The sequence below is a fragment of the Gobius niger genome (genome assembly GCF_951799975.1).
Source record: "Gobius niger genome assembly, chromosome: 17".
Lineage (NCBI taxonomy): Eukaryota > Metazoa > Chordata > Actinopteri > Gobiiformes > Gobiidae > Gobius > Gobius niger.
In genome coordinates this window covers 14,488,631-14,507,167 of record NC_136868.1, presented here as the reverse complement: position 1 = coordinate 14,507,167, position 18,537 = coordinate 14,488,631, and the positions used below count along the sequence as shown (strand labels likewise).

The 18,537-nt window shown below is 44.5% G+C and overlaps 1 protein-coding gene across 1 annotated transcript in view; it reads left to right on the top strand.

The window, feature by feature from the left end:
* Positions 1 to 624: 624 nt before the first annotated feature.
* LOC306977379 (uncharacterized protein) overlaps positions 625 to 18,537 on the top strand; it is a gene marked incomplete at its 5' end in the record, with an annotated part of 39,290 nt that continues 21,377 nt past the window's right edge. Inside the window, 12 exons of the mRNA XM_079575680.1 lie at positions 625 to 816; positions 1,095 to 1,260; positions 7,049 to 7,201; positions 8,236 to 8,396; positions 8,551 to 8,727; positions 10,007 to 10,145; positions 10,306 to 10,493; positions 10,577 to 10,718; positions 13,164 to 13,330; positions 13,443 to 13,494; positions 14,241 to 14,356; positions 17,814 to 17,979. Coding sequence (XP_079431806.1) covers positions 625 to 816; positions 1,095 to 1,260; positions 7,049 to 7,201; positions 8,236 to 8,396; positions 8,551 to 8,727; positions 10,007 to 10,145; positions 10,306 to 10,493; positions 10,577 to 10,718; positions 13,164 to 13,330; positions 13,443 to 13,494; positions 14,241 to 14,356; positions 17,814 to 17,979 — 1,819 coding nt within the window. The remainder of the gene's footprint in view (positions 817 to 1,094; positions 1,261 to 7,048; positions 7,202 to 8,235; positions 8,397 to 8,550; positions 8,728 to 10,006; positions 10,146 to 10,305; positions 10,494 to 10,576; positions 10,719 to 13,163; positions 13,331 to 13,442; positions 13,495 to 14,240; positions 14,357 to 17,813; positions 17,980 to 18,537) is intronic.

Here is an 18,537-nt window from a genome sequence, read left to right as displayed (position 1 = left end):
ATAATGTGAAATGTAATGGATACATTATTGTTGTGTAGAAAAAGGCCCTAAGCAGATGCGATAACAGGGAACATTTTGCACAATTTTAAAGGTCCAATTGATCATTCTCTACTCCAGGTCTTGAAATGCCTGGGACAAACAGTCTGCCTGAGTTTGAACTGGACCTGGGAACTTGTGAACGCACTCACACAAAAGACTGAAGCCTGTGCTCAATAATGTGAACTTTGCCTTTGTCTTTCACCTGCTTGGCTTGGTCATCGTTATGCAATGTAGACTGTGGTTTAGGCAAGTTGGTCTGGTAAAAGTGCAAGTTTTACAAGCTCAAAATAGAAGATTAAACTTTATATGAATAAAAGTAAATTCAGTAAACCAATTTGCAAACTCTATTTTCTTTCTTTTTTTGTGGAAAAGTAGGGGAAACTTTTTTTTTCTGATTTCATACTGGGCCCATAAATTCAAACTTTTCGTTGATAATGCTTGTTGTAGATCATTGTTTGAAAGCAACATTGTGTGCAATAACACAGATAACCTCTTAACAGGTGGGTTAAACGTGGGAGGAGCTCCATAAGTCGTTGCTCTACATATTGAGAGCTGGTTCTCTCCAGTATCGCATTTCTTTTCAACATGTGGCTCGACAATTTGCTGCTGAGTTTGGATTTTAAGTCAATTTTGCTGTTTTTGGTGCTGTTTGTTCTGATTGCAGACTATGTTAAAAACAGGAATCCTCCAAATTACCCTCCTGGACCACGGGCCCTGCCTATTTTGGGAAACTTCCTGGATTTTGACAGTAAATATCCACACCTGAGCTTTTCCAAGGTAAACTTCATATTGACCTGTTTTCACCCTAGTTTGACAGCTGTCTCTGTTGTGGGTGAAGGATGTAGTGTGTATTTCGGAGAGATGTATTACCATTTTACTGCAGCTGGAGCAGACGAGGGAATTTGAAACAAAATTAATTGTTCATTATGATTTTTGAAATAATATTTTTTTTTTTCTAAAATTGGCTATATCCACATCAGAATCACTTTTCTGTCCATTTTAATAGTAGATGTGCTTACTTGAGGTGCATTATGTCTCTGTTATTGTTTTTTCAGTTGGCTGAAATCTTTGGAAATGTCTTCAGCTTTCGATTTGGCAGCAATAAGCTCGTCTTCGTCTGTGGATACAAGATGGTGAAAGAAGCCTTGGTAAACCAAGCTGATACTTTTGCGGAGCGCCCCTTCAACCCGGTGGCTGAAAGGTTTTACTCAGGAACAGGAGGTGATGACCTTTAATCTGCTTCTCTGCTTCTGGCATTATACCATTACTCCGTATTCATCTTGTTGTTTTAAGTACCCCTACCTTATATTAATTTTTGGAATGCCCCTTGAAATGTGGCATCTCAGTCTCTAGAACACAGGCACATACGGATGTGGGCTTGCTACTTAGCTTCTCTCCTCCCCATTGTGAATAAGTTATTAAGTGGACACTGATGAGAAGAAGGAAAGTGAAGTATTTGAGCTTTTTAATAAGGGTACATGAATCCATGCATGAACTCATCATGGTGTAGCAGAGCGAGGTTTTTGTTTTAACCTTAGCTTTAAGACACACAGATAAGTTCCATTGAAAAAGGGCACAAGTGTTCCATTGGTTAATATAGGATTTATTTGTTACAAAATGTTTTTCTTTCATTGCATTTCATAAGTATGCTTGATTTAAAACCTTTAGCACATATGTTTAGTCCATGAGATACAGATTTCACATATAGGGTAAGAGTCCTCCAACAAGTCCCCGCCGACCGCTGGACAGACCCAAATCAAGACACGGACATTTAGAGTGAAGACAAGACAGCGATGGGCAGTGCTGGTGCTACTGCCTGCACCTATTAAGAAGGAATGCATATTATTTAACAGTTACATACAGTGGTGGCCTTTGCTACCCGCCGCTAGAGTTGAAAACATACCAGTTAGCGCAACCTTTCGTGCGCTGTACCAGGGAACACGCTCATCAACAGGACCATCGGGGAACCGCACACCCAATCTACTGCGATGCTACAGCGTTGCGCCATGACGCGCTCCCGTGAAGGGACCCACAGCAACACTAACACGAGGAAACACTAATCAGGGCGAGCGTAAATGATGAATTTAAAATAAATGTTGCAGAGATATCTACCTGTCGGACAGAGCACACCAGCGCCAGCACCGGGTACAACAGGCAGCAGGAGATACACAAGGTCAGAGGGCAAGCAACACTAACCCAAGGCCTTTTATAGTGCGCCCCTAGTGGCGCGCACAGGAACACCACTACCACAAGTTACTCACATCACCACATTCACCCCCCAGAAGTTGTATCGGCGTCCCGACGATATAAACACTAACACTTGTCGCGCGACAGCATACACGCCTAATGTCCGCTTGGAATGGACCATACATACATTTCTGCACAGTAAAAACAGTCTTGGGCAACAGACACAACGCTGACTTGGGTGTGGTCCTATGACCCACTATAGTACCCTCAAGCTCGGTCTCCCAAAAAGATTCAGCTGCTCCAGCCAAAACAAGTTAACATTGGACGACTACCCCCACCCTCCCCATCGTACCACCCCTAAGGGCTAGATGAGGCTGCCCTGAAGGCTACAGAAGGGGCATGTCCAAATATGTAACTACATTAAAAACTAATTTGGGTTACCTGCTGCACAACTGGTCCTCACTGACCATAAGTTTACAACAGCTTCACTCAACAGAATATGTAAGGGAGGCTTTCCCCATCTCACCTTACCACTACTGCTGTTGGGGGTATGAGCCCACAGGAGGATACCACGTGCAGGCACCCAAAATGCAGTGATCTTGTGTAACTCCGCCCGGTGCGTCTATGCTACACCACCGCTGTCTTGTCTTGGAACACAGAGCAAACAAAATTATTCACTGGTCTACAACCAAAAACTAGTAGAACCATTAGCAGAATTGGCACTTTCTCAAATGAAAATACAATCAACCATGTCCTTAGCTTACCATGCTTGTCATTAAAACACAAATGAGCAGAAAAGCATGCAAAATATACAACACAAATTGCTACACAGCAACCAAAATGAAAACAAGGCTAGAAAAGACAGGTTTGTTGAACACATGAGAATGCTACTACCAAAAGCTGCAAAACAAAACCAGAAAACAAAAATCAACCTAAATGGAACACCGGCCCAAATATTACAATAGATCCTGCCATAGACAACGCCAGAATGTAGCAGAGCGAGGTTTTTGTTTAACCTTAGCTTTAAGACACACAGATAAGTTCCATTGAAAAAGGGCACAAGTGTTCCATTGGTTAATATAGGATTTATTTGTTACAAAATGTTTTTCTTTCATTGCATTTCATAAGTATGCTTGATTTAAAACCTTTAGCACATATGTTTAGTCCATGAGATACAGATTTCACATTTAGGGTAAGAGTCCTCCAACAAGTCCCCGCCGACCGCTGGACAGACCCAAATCAAGACACGGACATTTAGAGTGAAGACAAGACAGCGATGGGCAGTGCTGGTGCTACTGCCTGCACCTATTAAGAAGGAATGCATATTATTTAACAGTTACATACAGTGGTGGCCTTTGCTACCCGCCGCTAGAGTTGAAAACATACCAGTTAGCGCAACCTTTCGTGCGCTGTACCAGGGAACACGCTCATCAACAGGACCATCGGGGAACCGCACACCCAATCTACTGCGATGCTACAGCGTTGCGCCATGACGCGCTCCCGTGAAGGGACCCACAGCAACACTAACACGAGGAAACACTAATCAGGGCGAGCGTAAATGATGAATTTAAAATAAATGTTGCAGAGATATCTACCTGTCGGACAGAGCACACCAGCGCCAGCACCGGGTACAACAGGCAGCAGGAGATACACAAGGTCAGAGGGCAAGCAACACTAACCCAAGGCCTTTTATAGTGCGCCCCTAGTGGCGCGCACAGGAACACCACTACCACAAGTTACTCACATCACCACAATGGCTTCATGATTTAATTTGTTATGAATTCATGTGAGGTCATGATGCTTCATGACGAAATACTCATGAAATCACACCATTAATTCAGGCAATGAACTCATTAATGATAATGATTAATTCATCATAATGATGATGAATTTTGTTGTCCTGACTTCATTATGAATGCGTCCCTTAAAAGGAGGCGTTGCAGCTTTGATAATTTAATAGCTACAGAACCTGTCTTAGGAGAGCAATTACACACAGAAGAGCTGCAATCAATATTCAAGACTTTAAAAATTAATTTATTCAGAAGCCCCCTGACTCAGCTCCCTCTTCACCACAACAGAACGATACAGCGACCGCATCACTGCTGACGCCGCACTGATCCGTCTGTCGATCTCACGCTCCATCCGTCCCTCACTCGTGAACAAGACCCCGAGATACTTGAACTCCTCCACTTGAGGCAAGGACTCCCCAGCAACCTGTAGAGGGGAAACCACCTTTTTCCGGTGGAGAACCATGGCCTCAGATTTGGAGGTGTTGATCCTCATCCCGGCCGCTACACATTCAGCTGCAAACCACCCCAGAGCGTGCTGAAGGTCCTGGTTGAAGCCAACAGAACCACATCGTCCGCAAACAGCAGAGATGAGATCCTGAGGCTCCCAAACCGGACATCCTCTGGCCCCTGGCTGCGCCTAGAAATTCTGTCCATAAGAGTAATGAACAGAACCGGTGACAAAGGGCAGCCCTGGCGGAGACCAACACGCACCAGGAACAGGTCTGACTTACTGCCGGCAATGCGAACCAAGCTCCTGCTGCGGTCATACAGGGAACGGACAGCCCTTAGCAGAGGGCCCCGGACCCCATACTCCCGGAGCACCCCCCACAGGGCACCACGAGGGACGCGGTCGAACGCTTTCTCCAGATCCACAAAACACATGTGAACTGGTTGGGCGAACTCCCACGAACCCTCAAGCACCCGACGGAGGGTATAGAGCTGGTCCAGTGTGCCACGACCAGGATGAAAACCGCATTGTTCCTCCTGGATCCAAGGTTCGACCATTGGCCGGATCCTCCTCTCCAGCACCCTGGAGTAGACCTTACCGGGGAGGCTAAGGAGGGTGATTCCTCTGTAATTGGAACACACTCTCCGATCCCCCTTCTTAAAGAGAGGGACCACCACCCCGGTCTGCCAATCCAGTGGCACTGTCCCCGACCGCCACGCGATGTTGCAGAGACGTGTCAGCCACGACAGTCCTACAACATCCAGAGACTTAAGGTACTCAGGGCGAATCTCATCCACCCCCGGAGCCTTGCCACCGAGGAGCTTTCTGACCACCTCGGTGACGCCTGGGTGATGGGCGAGCCCACCTCCGAGTCCTCAGCCTCCGCTTCCTCATTGGAAGACGTGACGACGGGATTGAGGAGATCCTCAAAGTACTCCTTCCACCGCCCGACGACATCCCCAGTCAAAGTCAGCAGCCCCCCACCCGCACTGTAAACAGTGTTGGTGAAGCACTGCTTCCCCCTCCTGAGGTGCCGGATGGTTTGCCAGAATCTCTTCGAGGCCGACCGATAGTCCTCCTCCATGGCTTCTCCGAACTCCTCCCAGACCCGAGTTTTTGCCTCTGTGACCGCACGAGCTGCAGCACGCTTGGCCTGCCGGTACCTCTCAGCTGCCTCAGGAGTCCCACAAGCCAACAAGGCCAGGTAGGACTCCTTCTTCAGCTTGACGGCATCCCTTACTTCCGGGCGCTACCACCACCGGGTTCGGAGATTGCCGCCGCGACAGGCACCAGAGACCTTACGGCCACAACTGCGAGCAGCCGCATCGACAATGGAGGAGGAGAACAGGGTCCACTCGGACTCCATGTCCCCAGCCTCCCTCGGAATCTGGGTGAAGTTCTTCCGGAGGTGGGAGTTGAAGACCCCACTGACAGAGGGATCCGCCAGAAGTTCCCAACAGACCCTCACAACACGCTTGGGTCTGCCAGGTCTGACCGGCTTCCTCCCCTGCCAGCGGATCCAGCTCACCACCAGGTGGTGATCGGTTAACAGCTCAGCCCCTCTCTTCACCCGAGTATCTGAGACACGCGGCCGGAGATCAGATGACACAACTACAAAGTCGATCATCGACCTCCTGCCTTGGGTGTCCTGGTGCCACGTGCACTTATGGACACCCTTGTGCTCGAACATGGTGTTCGTTATGGACAAACCGTGACTAGCACAGAAGTCCAATAACAGAACACCACTCGGGTTCAGATCAGGGAGGCCGTTCTTCCCAATCACTCTCACCCAGGTCTCACTGTCGTTACCCACATGGGCGTTGAAGTCCCCCAGTAGAACAATGGAGTCCCCAGTCGGAGCACCATCTAGTACCCCTCCCAGGGACTCCAAGGGACTGCAGGGTACTCTGCACCGATGTTGGGCCCGTAGGCCGAGACAACGGTGAGAGACCTGTCCCCGACCCGAAGGCGTAGGGACGCGACCCTCTCGTTCACCGGGGTGAACTCCAACACGTGACGGCTGTGCCCGGCCGGGCCCTGTGGGCAGAGGCCCGACCACCAGGCGCTCGAGTTCCAGCCCCAACCCCAGGCCTGGCTCCAGGGTGGGGCCCCGGCTGTGCCATGCCGGGCAACGTCACGGTCCTTGCTCTTTCATTGTACATAGAAGGCTTGTGAGCTGCTCTTCGTCTGACCTGTCACCTCGGACCTGTTTGCCATGGGAGACCCTACCAGGGGCATAAAGCCCCAGACAACATAGCTCCTCGGATCATTCGGGCACTCAAACAACCCCACCACGTTAAGGTAGCAGCTCACGGGGTTGTGTGCTCAACCTACATAATAATAATAATTAATAATGATATTGATACTGCATTGGATTTATATAGCGCTTTTCCATGTTCCATGTGTACCATGTTCTATTCAAAGTTGTTGAAGCTCAAGCTGTTTTATCAAGATCTGATAAGAACAAGACTAGAAACCTGGCACCAGCGCTAATCTCCCTGTACAATGACTAAAGAGTACTCTTAACCACCACCCCGTGCAAATGTCTCCTATTACTCAACCTACATTGTGTCTTTTGCTGCAGGAGGTCTATTTGAGAGCAATGGTGAAAAGTGGAAAAAACAGAGACGTTTTGCTTTGTCCACATTGAGGAGTTTTGGTCTGGGCAAAAGCACCATGGAGCAGTGCATTCGTGAGGAGATCCAGTATCTGCATGACGAGATGCAGAGTCACAAAGGTATCGTAAAAACAAGTTTAATCTCAAGGTCAGTGGACTCTTGCCTAAACCTAATTTTACTTTTCCACCCCTACTCAATGGGACAATTGTCGGACTAATGGGCCGACCCCGTTACAATCGCCTACAGCTCATTGTTGATAAAAAGGCTGCAATAAACCACAAATGTGTAAAGTCGGATTCAGTGTGTGAGCATCATAAACGCTGCTTTATGTAGTTGCCAGTTTTATAGACGTTTTAAGTGCATAATACTTGTTTTCACGGGATCGATGCAAGTTAGCTGTTAGCTGCTAATAGCTTGTTAGCTTGTTAGCTAGAAAACCGATCGACTACGGCCCATAGATGAAATGCGAGCAATAAACTTCAAAATCAACAAGCCCGGCTCAGTGTGTGATCATTGTTGTGATCAAACGGATGCTTTTTGTAAATGGTGGCTTAATTGATTTTATTCTTGCATATTTCTCATTTTCACTTGATCGGTCGGAGCTTTAGCTTGTAGCTTGTAGCATTAGCTTTCTCTGGAGCAAAATGCTCCGGGCATTATAAAGGCCCAAACACATTCCCAGCGCATCCAGCCACTGAAATAAGTTTTCTTGTCACCGCTTTTAATCCTGGGTGTTTAGGTAAAAGAAACACTGATTTGTGTCTTTGTAAAAGTCCACAACACGATGAAGCTTACATCTGCAGCATGGAATTTCCCCCGGTGGCTCCGCTCCAATGTCACTGTTGAGGAGCTGTAGCATGTATTTTCAATGTAAACTTGACGCTTTTGATGCGTTTGGTGAGAAACCGCCATTAGTGCGCACTACTTCTCTTGGTCAGATCATTAATGACTCCTAAATGTCCATAATGAATGTAAGTGTTGTATGTCCCATAAAAGGAGAGCAATGGTCTCAAGCTAAGTGTGACAATAAACTTGATATAGAGCTTACATTTTTTCTTCATATTTCACATTTATGAAAAGTGCCCAAAAACAGTTTCTAGTGTCTCTGTTTGCGAGCACTATCCAGGTTGAACATGTTTCATTGTTTCGTCAGGAGGGCTGTTCACACCCGCAGGACTTTTCAACAACGCTGTGTCCAACATCATCTGTCAGCTGGTGATGGGGAAACGCTTTGACTACAGCGACAATACATTTCAGACCATGCTCCGTCTCTTAAGTGAAACAATTCACATAGAAGGAACAATATGGGGTCAGGTACTGTATATGCTTCATCATTAGTTCACCTTTCTTTACTGTAGAACGATGGGATGTCATTGGACTCTGTAATGAAATATAAATGCATTTATTATTGGAATATTGACTTATTCCCACACTTTTGCATGATACAATGATGACTTTGATTTTATAGCTGTACCAGTCGTTCCCCTGGCTGATGAAGCACCTGCCTGGTCCACACAACACAATGTTCAAAGACACTGCGATGATCCTTCAGTTCATCTCTGAGGAGGTGAAGAGGCACAAGCAGGACCTAGACCCCAGTAACCCGCGGGACTACATCGATACCTTTATTATTGAGATGCAAAACGTGAGTAGATAGAAAAAGAATAAGGGGGAAAAAAAGAAGTAGTTGTATCATTATCAAGTTGCTGAACCAGTTTTATAGACAGTCAGATTTATTAGGCAAGGGAAGTTTATTAGTGTGGCACATTTCATGTACATGACAACTCAATGTGCCGCACAGCAACAACCAACACCCAAGCACAATAAAAAATACAATACAGAAGCAATAAAAACACACTAAAAAGCAATAAAACCAATCAATCGATACAATAACATAAAAATATGTATATATTAAAATATGTTAAAATACGATCACTTGTCATAGGCAACAGTGTCCTTTCAGCCTGGACTTAAAGAGTAACTAAACACCAAATCCACTTTTTTTTGCTGATAAACGGTCTGAATGGTTGTTGAATAGAGTTAGCTACATGTCCCAGTCAATATGTTGACATTTGGTGCAAACTTGGTCAAAATCTCACTTTTGTGTCTAAAACCGCATGGTTAACGCCTCTACTGGTTTCACGCATCAACTACATTTGATTTTTTGCGGTTGGAGGAGAGTGTGTCCACGGCGTCCAGAAAACGGCATCAGTTCTGCCCGTGGTTCTGCCTCTGTGCCTCTGTGGTCCCGCCCACACATGCCTCCGCCTCCGTCGCGTAGCAACCAGGAGACGCATAGCGCACACACCGCCTGAGCTCATGTGTCAAACCAGTAGATAAAGCCCCTGCGATGCTCACAGTTCGGCTGAGGTGGTGTAGAGTAATAAATCCCTTACAAAAGCTTCTGTGCAATGCTCTCTCTCTGTTCGCAGTCACTGACAGCGAGCGAGCGAGCGAGTCTACCGGCGGCGACCTTTTTTTTTCTTTCTGTAGGATAGTTGCTACATCAAGCAATCACAAGTCATGAGAATGTACCAACTATCCTACGAAAAAATAAACCTTGTGCACAGTCGTGACAGCGGTAACAGCAGTCTGTCAGTCCTGTCAGATCTAGGGGCTTGGTCTGAGACTGTCAACAGAGCAGACCCCGCCCACACACTCACCCCCCTCGTCTCCCCCAAAGCCTCCGAGACCACCCCTTTCTCAGCAATTTTTGACTTTAGTTTGTGGGTGGGCAATGGCTCTGCCACGCCCGTTTAGTTACTCTTTAAACATAGTTTTTGAGGCAGCTGCAAGTCTGCAGTTATCACAGTAGCACAGTGAAGCAGTGCCATAACATCAGCTGAACTTCAGGCCAAAGCAAAAACAACTGTCATAGAGTACTGCTGCCATGGAGTTATACTTTATGGTTTCTGTCTTTGCAGCATAAAGATGCAGATGCTGGTTTTGATGAAACCAATTTGGCTTATTGTTCCTTGGACCTGTTCTTGGCCGGGACAGAGACAACCTCCACCACTTTGCAATGGGCCTTGATTTACCTCATAAAGCACCCAGAGGTACAGGGTAAGGCAACTAAAATACACTGGAATAAAAGCTAAATCAGACCACAATGAGAGGAGACGCAAATGTTTTAAGAGTCCAGTCAATGCACAGGTCCAATTATCTTTACAACATGTATTATACTACTGGTTGCTTTTAATTAACCAATTTAATTTCTATTCAGAGAAGGCCCAGGCAGAGATCGACAGAGTGATTGGACAAAGTCGATTGCCCACTATGGCAGACCGATCCAACCTGCCCTACACCGAGGCCGCTATCCACGAGATCCAGAGAATAGGAAACATACTTCCACTCAATGGACCGAGAATGGCCGCTAGAGACACCACACTGGGAGGATACTTCATACCAAAGGTACTGCAGGGCAAGGGCCTATGTACAGCATTCTTATATTGGATATTTGTAAAACGTATTTTTGTCTATGTTGTTTTTTACAGGGAACAACCATCATGCCCATGCTTTACTCAGTCCTCTTTGATAAGACTCAGTGGGAGACTCCAGACACCTTCAACCCAGGACACTTCCTGGACAAAGACGGAAAGTTTATGAAGAGAGATGCTCTGCTGCCTTTCTCCGCAGGTGATTTCAATCGATTTACCAAGCAACATATTTTTGCTTCTTATAGGCTTTTATTACAAAAAAATACAACTTTACAAAAAAATATGAGCGACTTTCTCACATTTATGAGATGTTTTTATATTAGTGACTAATGTTCCTTTGTATTTGAACCTACATAGACCATAGTCTTTCTCAACTGATAGGTCGATGTCCAAAAGTGGATCTCAATACCATGTTCATTGTGTTGCAAGCCTGCAGGGAACATGTCTTTTATCTATCAAAAACAAAGTACAAAACCTCTAGTAGAATTAGTTTAAATGAATAGTACTGAGTTCACAATTTTAGTTTCAGCTGTTTTGAAAAGGAATTTTTTGGTCACGGCTTGTCAAACTTGGGTGGGTCCTGACGTTCTGCTCATTGAGAACTACAGTACTGATGGCTGGCCCTGGGTGAGGATGGTATCCAGAAAGTGGAAGGAGTCCACTGTGGAGATGGAGGAGTTTTTTCAGGGTGAGGTGGAATGGTGAGGCTGGGGCTTTCCTGAGGTCCACAATCATGTCACTGTTTTCTGGGCATTCAGCTCCAGGTTGTTGTGGCTGCACCAGGACACCAGTCAGTCCATTTCCCTCCTGCAAAGAAAGGGGACCCGAAATGAGCCCGATGAAGGTGGTGTCGTCCTCAAACTAAATTAGTTTTATGGACTAATGTCAGCAGTAGTTGGTGTACGGGAAAAGAGAAATGGGGAAAGTCCACAGCCCTGAGGGATGTCCAATGCTGATGGTCCGAGACATTCTTCCCCATATGCACAAATGCCTCCATCTGGAAGTCAGTAATCCACATTGAGCTGGGAGTGCTTGGCCTGGAGCAGAGCTGGGATGATGGTAGAGTATTTGAAGCAGGCTGGCACATGACATGAGTTCAGGGAAGTGTCAAAAAGACAGTAAAGACAGGAGCCAGCTCATCCACAAAGTGTCTCTGGGTGGAGGTGTGACACCCCCAAGCCAAGGAGCCTTGTGGAGGTTCAGCCGTCTGAACAGTTGCTCCTGCTCATGGATGCAGACTGCAAAAGGGGTCTTTGGTGGTTTTTGATGAAGTGGCATCGGTGTTGTGGCAGGCGGGTTGGAGCTCTTGATGGTGGGATGAGTGAAGGTATTGGGGGCAGTGGGCATGTCTGTTATGTCAGGGGTTGATGGCTGATCGGAACGTTAATAATGGGTGTTGAGACCTTGGGAGCTCTTGGCTTGTACCGTAGTTGATGAGCTACCTGAGACTCCTCCGCACAGAGGCAGAGTCTTCGGCAGGGCATTGCAGCTGGACTTGAAATACATAGATTTAAAACTGAAGCTTAGTCTTTGAATTCCTCTTACAGATGCTTTTCTCGTTGGTGGTACGTTGTTGACAGATCATAAAATTATTGAACTTGTGACAGCAAGTTCTGGTTGTTTTCCTGACATTTTATTCCTAGACTCTCCTACAATAAATGTCTTTATCTAGGGAGTGACGATGCAATACAGTGCCTCTCAAAAGTATTCATACACCTTGAACTTTTGCACATTTTGTCATGTTTTCCACCCTAAACATAAAGATTTTATTTAGATTTTTTTACTGAACATTCACACACAAGTAACAGACAACTGTGAAGTGAAAGCAAAATGATACATGATTCTGTTATTTTTCAAAAAATAGAAAAGCGAAAAGTGGGGCGTGCATAAGTATTCATACAGCATGAATGAATACTTTGTGGAACCCCCTTTTACTGCAATAACAGCACAAGTCTTTTGGGGTTTGACTCTACAAGATTTGCACATGTAGAGACTGACATTTTAGCCCATTCATCTTTGCAAAACAACTCAAGCTCTGTCAGATTAGAAGGAGAATGTTTGTGAACAACAGTTTTCAGATTATTCCACAGATTTTCAATAGGATTTAGGTCAGGACTTTGACTGGGCCATTCTAACACATAAATATGTTTTTATTGAACCATTCCATTGTAGATTTATCTTTGTGTTTAGGGTCATTGTCCTGCTGGAAGGTGAATTTCCGCCCCAGCCTCAGTTCTCTTGCTGACTCAGCAGGTTTTCCTCCAAAATGTCCCTGTATTTGGCTCCATCCATCTTCACAACTATTCTTACAATCTCTGTGAACATTCTGGAGTCATGAGGAATGTTATAAATACAATTTAATGCACTCAGAAATGCTGTATGAATACTTATGCAAACCCCACTTTTCACTTTTCTATTTTTTGAAAAATAACGGAATCATGTGTCATTTTGCTTTCACTTCACAGTTGTCTGTTACTTGTGTGTGAACGTTCAGTAAAAAAATCTAAATAAAATCTTTATGTTTAGCGTTGTAAACATGACAAAATGTGCAAAAGTTCAAGGTGTATGAATACTTTCGAGAGGCACTGTAAATATCAGATCTAGTCTTCCTTTATTATTGCTGATGATGAGTGTTGTCTTTCAGGGAAACGCGTGTGTCTGGGTGAGGGCCTCGCTAAGATGGAGTTGTTCCTGTTTCTGGTTGGTTTGCTGCAGAGGTTTTCTTTCTACGTCCCAGACGGAGTAGAGCTGAGGACCGACGGCATCACCGGGTTCACACATGTCCCACACCCCTTCAAAGTCCACGCCAAAGTCCGCTAAAACAGATCCAGTCTTCAGCACTTCCTCTACAATACTGTTTTTAGTCCAATAAACTAGTATGGACAAACTGTGAAATGGTACGACAGTTTAATTGCTTTTTTAGAGTATTCTAACTAGAGACTTGGCTATTTCAAACAGCAGTGATAATGTGAAATGTAATGTGTAGAAAAAGGCCCTAAGCAGATGAGATAACAGGGAACATTTTGCACAATTTTAAAAGTCCAATTCATCATTCTCTACTTTGGGTCTTGAAATGTTATTGCTGCGCTTTATTTTTTCTCGGCCTGGGACAAACCTACAAATCTGCCTGAGTTTGAACTGGACCAGGGAACTTGTGAACGCACTCACACAAAAGACTGAAGCCTGTGCTCAATAATGTGAACTTTGCCTTTGTCTTTCACCTGCTTGGCTTGGTCATCGTTATGTAATGTAGACTGTGGTTTAGGCAAGTTGGTCTGGTAAAAGTGCAAGTTTTACAAGCTCACAATAGAAGATTAAACTTCATATGAATAAAAATAACTGAAATAGACTCATTCGCAAACTGTATTAACTGTATTTTTAATTTTGTGAACCCTGCACCTAAAATTATTATTTTCTTTCTTTTTTGTGGAAAAGTAGAAGAAACTTATTTTTCTGATTTTATACTGGGCCCATAAATTCAAACTTTGTGTTGATAAGACTTGTAGCAGATCATTGTTCAAAAGCAACATTGCGTGCAGTAAAACAGTTAACCTACGCAGTTAACAAGTGGATTAAACATGGGAGGAGCTCAGTAAGTTCTTCCTCTAAATATTGAGAGCTGGTGATCACATTGATCTTTTCAACATGTGGCTCGACAATTTGCTGCTGAGTTTGGATTTAAAGTCAATTTTGCTGTTTTTGGTGTTGTTTGTCCTGATAGCAGACTATGTTAAAAACAGGAATCCTCCAAATTACCCTCCTGGACCACGGGCCCTGCCTATTTTGGGAAACTTCCTGAATTATGACAGTAAATATCCTCACCTGGGCTTTTCCAAGGTAAACTTCATATTGACCTGTTTTCACTGTAGTTTGACAGCTGTCTCTGTTGTGGGTGAAGGATGTAGATGTGCATTCATCCATCAGTCCTCATTCACACATTTGCCTGCTTGAACTTATTGAAGTACCCCAGAGACGGATCCCAGATCAAATGAAATATATCTACCTACCCTTTAACTGAAATTATTTTTTTTTCTAATTGAACGTTCATTACATCGTGTAGCAAATTAATATAGGTTGGACGTTTTTTGTATCCCTATTTAGTAATATCAGTCTTCTCGATAACAGTTTTCTGCTTATCAATAGGATTAGCAGTTACTTGGGGTACTCCAAAAGCTGCAAGCACAGGGTCAGGGTGTAACTCTGTTCCACAAACACCGGACAGAATTTTTAAACTGTCGTCCAGTAAGCTGTTATGTGAGGACAGTTCCAAAAAGTCTGAGCTGGTGAAGCATAGAACTGCACTTTTCTGGACCTTACTGCGCAGAACCCTCATGCTCCCAGGACTCTGGTAGAGGAGCCGAGCTTGGAGGAAAAAGAGACCGCAGGAAGAGTTTTTTTAAATATATATATATATACCAGTCTGGCCCTTATCTGGCAACGTCTTCAGTCAGTTGTTTCAAGGGAGTATCTGCATCAAAAGATCTGTCACAAAGCAAGAAGGGTTGCCCATTTCAGCATCTTGTTCCACCCCTGCAATACTGATGTTCAATCTGCGACTTCTGTTTTCCAGATCCATGCACTTGTCCCAGACCTTTCTGTATTGTTTTGACAGTGTTTCGTTTGACTTTTCCAGTATTGCAATTTTTTCACTTAAAGGGGGCCTATTATGCAAAATGGACTTTTTCAAGCTTTACATCATGTTATTAAGTCATTCCCTCATTAAAAACATGCCTGAAGTGTTGCCTTAGCACATTCACGTATTTTCGAGTAATCTGTAGAAACTCTGATGGCGGCCATTTTAGGGATAAAACGCCTGATTCCTTCAGGAAACGCCCTCGACCTCCAGGATACGCCTCCGACCTTTCGTCACCAGCCGAATAACCAACCACTGCTCCTCAGCAGAACCCCCTCCCCGCAGTGTCTAGCCCTAAGATGTAAACAGAGTCATCATGGAGGATTAGCTTCATGTGTTGTGAACCGGAGCCACAGCAGACTTTTACAAAGACACACATCAGTGTTTCTGTTCCCGAAACACCCAGGATTAAAACCGGTGACAAGAACACTTGTTTCAGTGTCTGGTTCTGCGCTGGGCCTTGATGATGCACAGAGCCTCCGGAGAAAGCTAATGCTAAGCTAAACCTCGAGTCATCACGTGAAAACGAGAAATATGCACACATAAAGTCAATAAAACCACCACACACATAAAGAACCGTTTAACAATGATCACACACGGAGCCTGGCTTGTTGATTTGGAAGTTTATTGCTCACATTTCATCTACAATGGGTCATAGACGAGTGGTTTTCTCCCGGAGCTAACAAGCTAGCCGCGATAAGCTAACGGGAGAATTCACTGAATACAAGCAGCATATTATGCATTGAAAACGTCACTAAAACAGGCATCTGCTTGAAGCAGCCTTTATGATGATCACACACGGAGCCTGGCCTTTTGATTTCGTAGTTTATTGCTCACATTTCATCTACAGTGAGTCGTAGCCGAGTGGTTTTCTCCCGGAGCTAAGGCACTATTAGCCGCGACAAGCTAACAACCTTCACCTTCACAACATTCATTGAAAACAGGCAGCATATTATGCACAAATAACGTCAATAAAGCAGCAACTACTCGAAGCAGCCTTTACGATGATCACACAATGAGCCTGGCTTTACACATTTGTGGTTTATTGCAGACTTTTCATCAACAATGAGCTGTAGTCGATTAAAACAAGCTAACGGGTAACCTCGAAAAACCATTGTCCACCTGCACAGATAATGTCCGTCTTTTGAATGGTATGGGCTCCTGCAGATCCTGGTGTCGTCCATGGGGGTATAGTTAGAGATCCATAGGGCATGGCAGATGCAAAGAGATAACCTCCAAACAGCAGTTATTTTTCAGGCAAGAGCCCCTTAAGCGTCCGGTGTGGAAGGTTCGTCTCCAAATAATATCCTGTGTGGCCATTGTTCACAAAGTGATAAACAGTAGCTCCTTTCCAACAATAAAAATTAAAATGCACCGATCGTAGTTTCAATACTGTGGAGACGAGCGGAGTGTTGTTGTGATGCCACAGACAGCGTGTGGAGGGGGCGTGTCGGAAAGGGTCAGAGGTTCTTAAAGAGACAGGGGCCTATTTCAAGTCATTTGCAACCGCCATTTTGAAAGAGCAATTTTATACAAGGCAGTTATTCTAATTTACTGCATTGACAGACCAACAGAAGGTTTGGTCATCATTGTAGTGTGATATAGACTGGTGCTATGTGGCTGAAAAAAGCATAATACCCCCTCTTTAAATTCATAAGTGCCCTTCCCAGCTCCTGCTGTGTATTCACTCTTCGTGGTTGCTAGCAAGTGTCTCTATCCGTGTAGCAAGCTCGTCTCTGAGAGCTCTGGCCTCATTCTTATTATCTTGGGTTGCCAGATTCTCAAAACCAATATATCATACCAAGCTTCCAAAACGATTGTATTTCAGCACAAACTATCGTACACTATAAATATGTCAATAGTGCTGTAGCACCTGCGCAAAATATGGCTCATACCATCACCACCCCTTACTACAACACAGGCTCCCCTCCATTCTTCACACACTGATGCTTGAATAAGGTCATTAAGGGTTGCAGTAATCAGTCGATTGCTGGATTTTGGATTTATAATGATTTTTTATATATGATTTTACTTTGGAGAACACACACTTGCATGAGGCAGAATGAGGAAATGAGGAAAAATATTTAGCTAAAAAACAAAGAAGTGGGCAAATTACCAACTCGCAAGAGGTTTGACAGGGTTAAGTCTTGCTGACCAATCATATGCTATGGCTGCAGCCAAGGCAGGAGGATAATGCAATAGTGGAATTAACTGTAAAACTGATCCAGGGACAGTCGCTCCTTCTGGCAGCAGATATTACACCTACGTGAACAGTGAACACGGAGGCTATGTCTGACTCCAGATCAGAGCGAAAACAAAGCGCTGCTGAGAGGGGACAGTGCATTTTACCAGACTTTATCTGGTGCTATGAAATTATCTTGCATTTAGGGCTTTTTTGAATTATTGATCGTACATCGTACAGGGGTCAAAATTATCGTACAAATACGATAGTTATCGCACGTCTGGCAACCTTGTGCCGGGTTGCAGCTGTTGACGCACCATACTTTGAGGCGAAGCATGGTCTGAATTACCACGCTGCCCGAAGAAGCTACTTACAGCATTAGGGTGGAAGTGACAAGTCAAAGATATCTGCCCCTTTAAATAGTATATTTACTCGACGTGCATTTTACTGTCTCTCTGTCTGTTATTGTTATTTCACAGTTGGCTGAAATCTATGGAAATGTCTTCAGCTTTCGATTTGGCAGCGATAAGCTTGTCTTCGTCTGTGGATACAAGATGGTGAAAGAAGCCTTGGTGAACCAAGCTGATATTTTTGCGGAGCGCCCCTTCAACCCTTTGGCTGAAAGGTTTTACTCAGGAACAGGAGGTTATGACCTCTACTCTGCTCCTCTGCTTCTGGCATTATACAAAAACACTGCATTTATCTGGTTCTTTTAGCAACTTAAGTACCTAAAAGGGTACGCTACCGTTATGTATAATAAATACATAAGGCTACCCAGGTATAATAAATGAATAACAAATAATTCATTTATTATTGGAATGCTCCTTGAAATGTGGCATCTTATTCTCCATAGAACACAATTAACGAAACAGGCACATATATGGGTGCACCTTTGCTACTTTGCTTCTCTTCTCCCCACTGGGAATAAGTCAGTGAGTGGTCATTGATGAGCAGCAGGAAAGTAAAGATTTGAGCGCATTAGAATGGTCTGAATGACCATAGCTGGATCTTAAATTGGAAAAAGTTATTACCATGTTCTATTCAAGGTTGCTGTGCATCAAGCTGCTTTATCAGCGTCTGATTAGAACAAGAGTAGAAACCTGTGGCACCAGCGCTAATCTCCCTGGACCATGACTAAAGAGAGTGCTCTCAACCTCCACCAGCAAATGTCTCCTATTACTCAACCTACATTGTGTCTTTTGC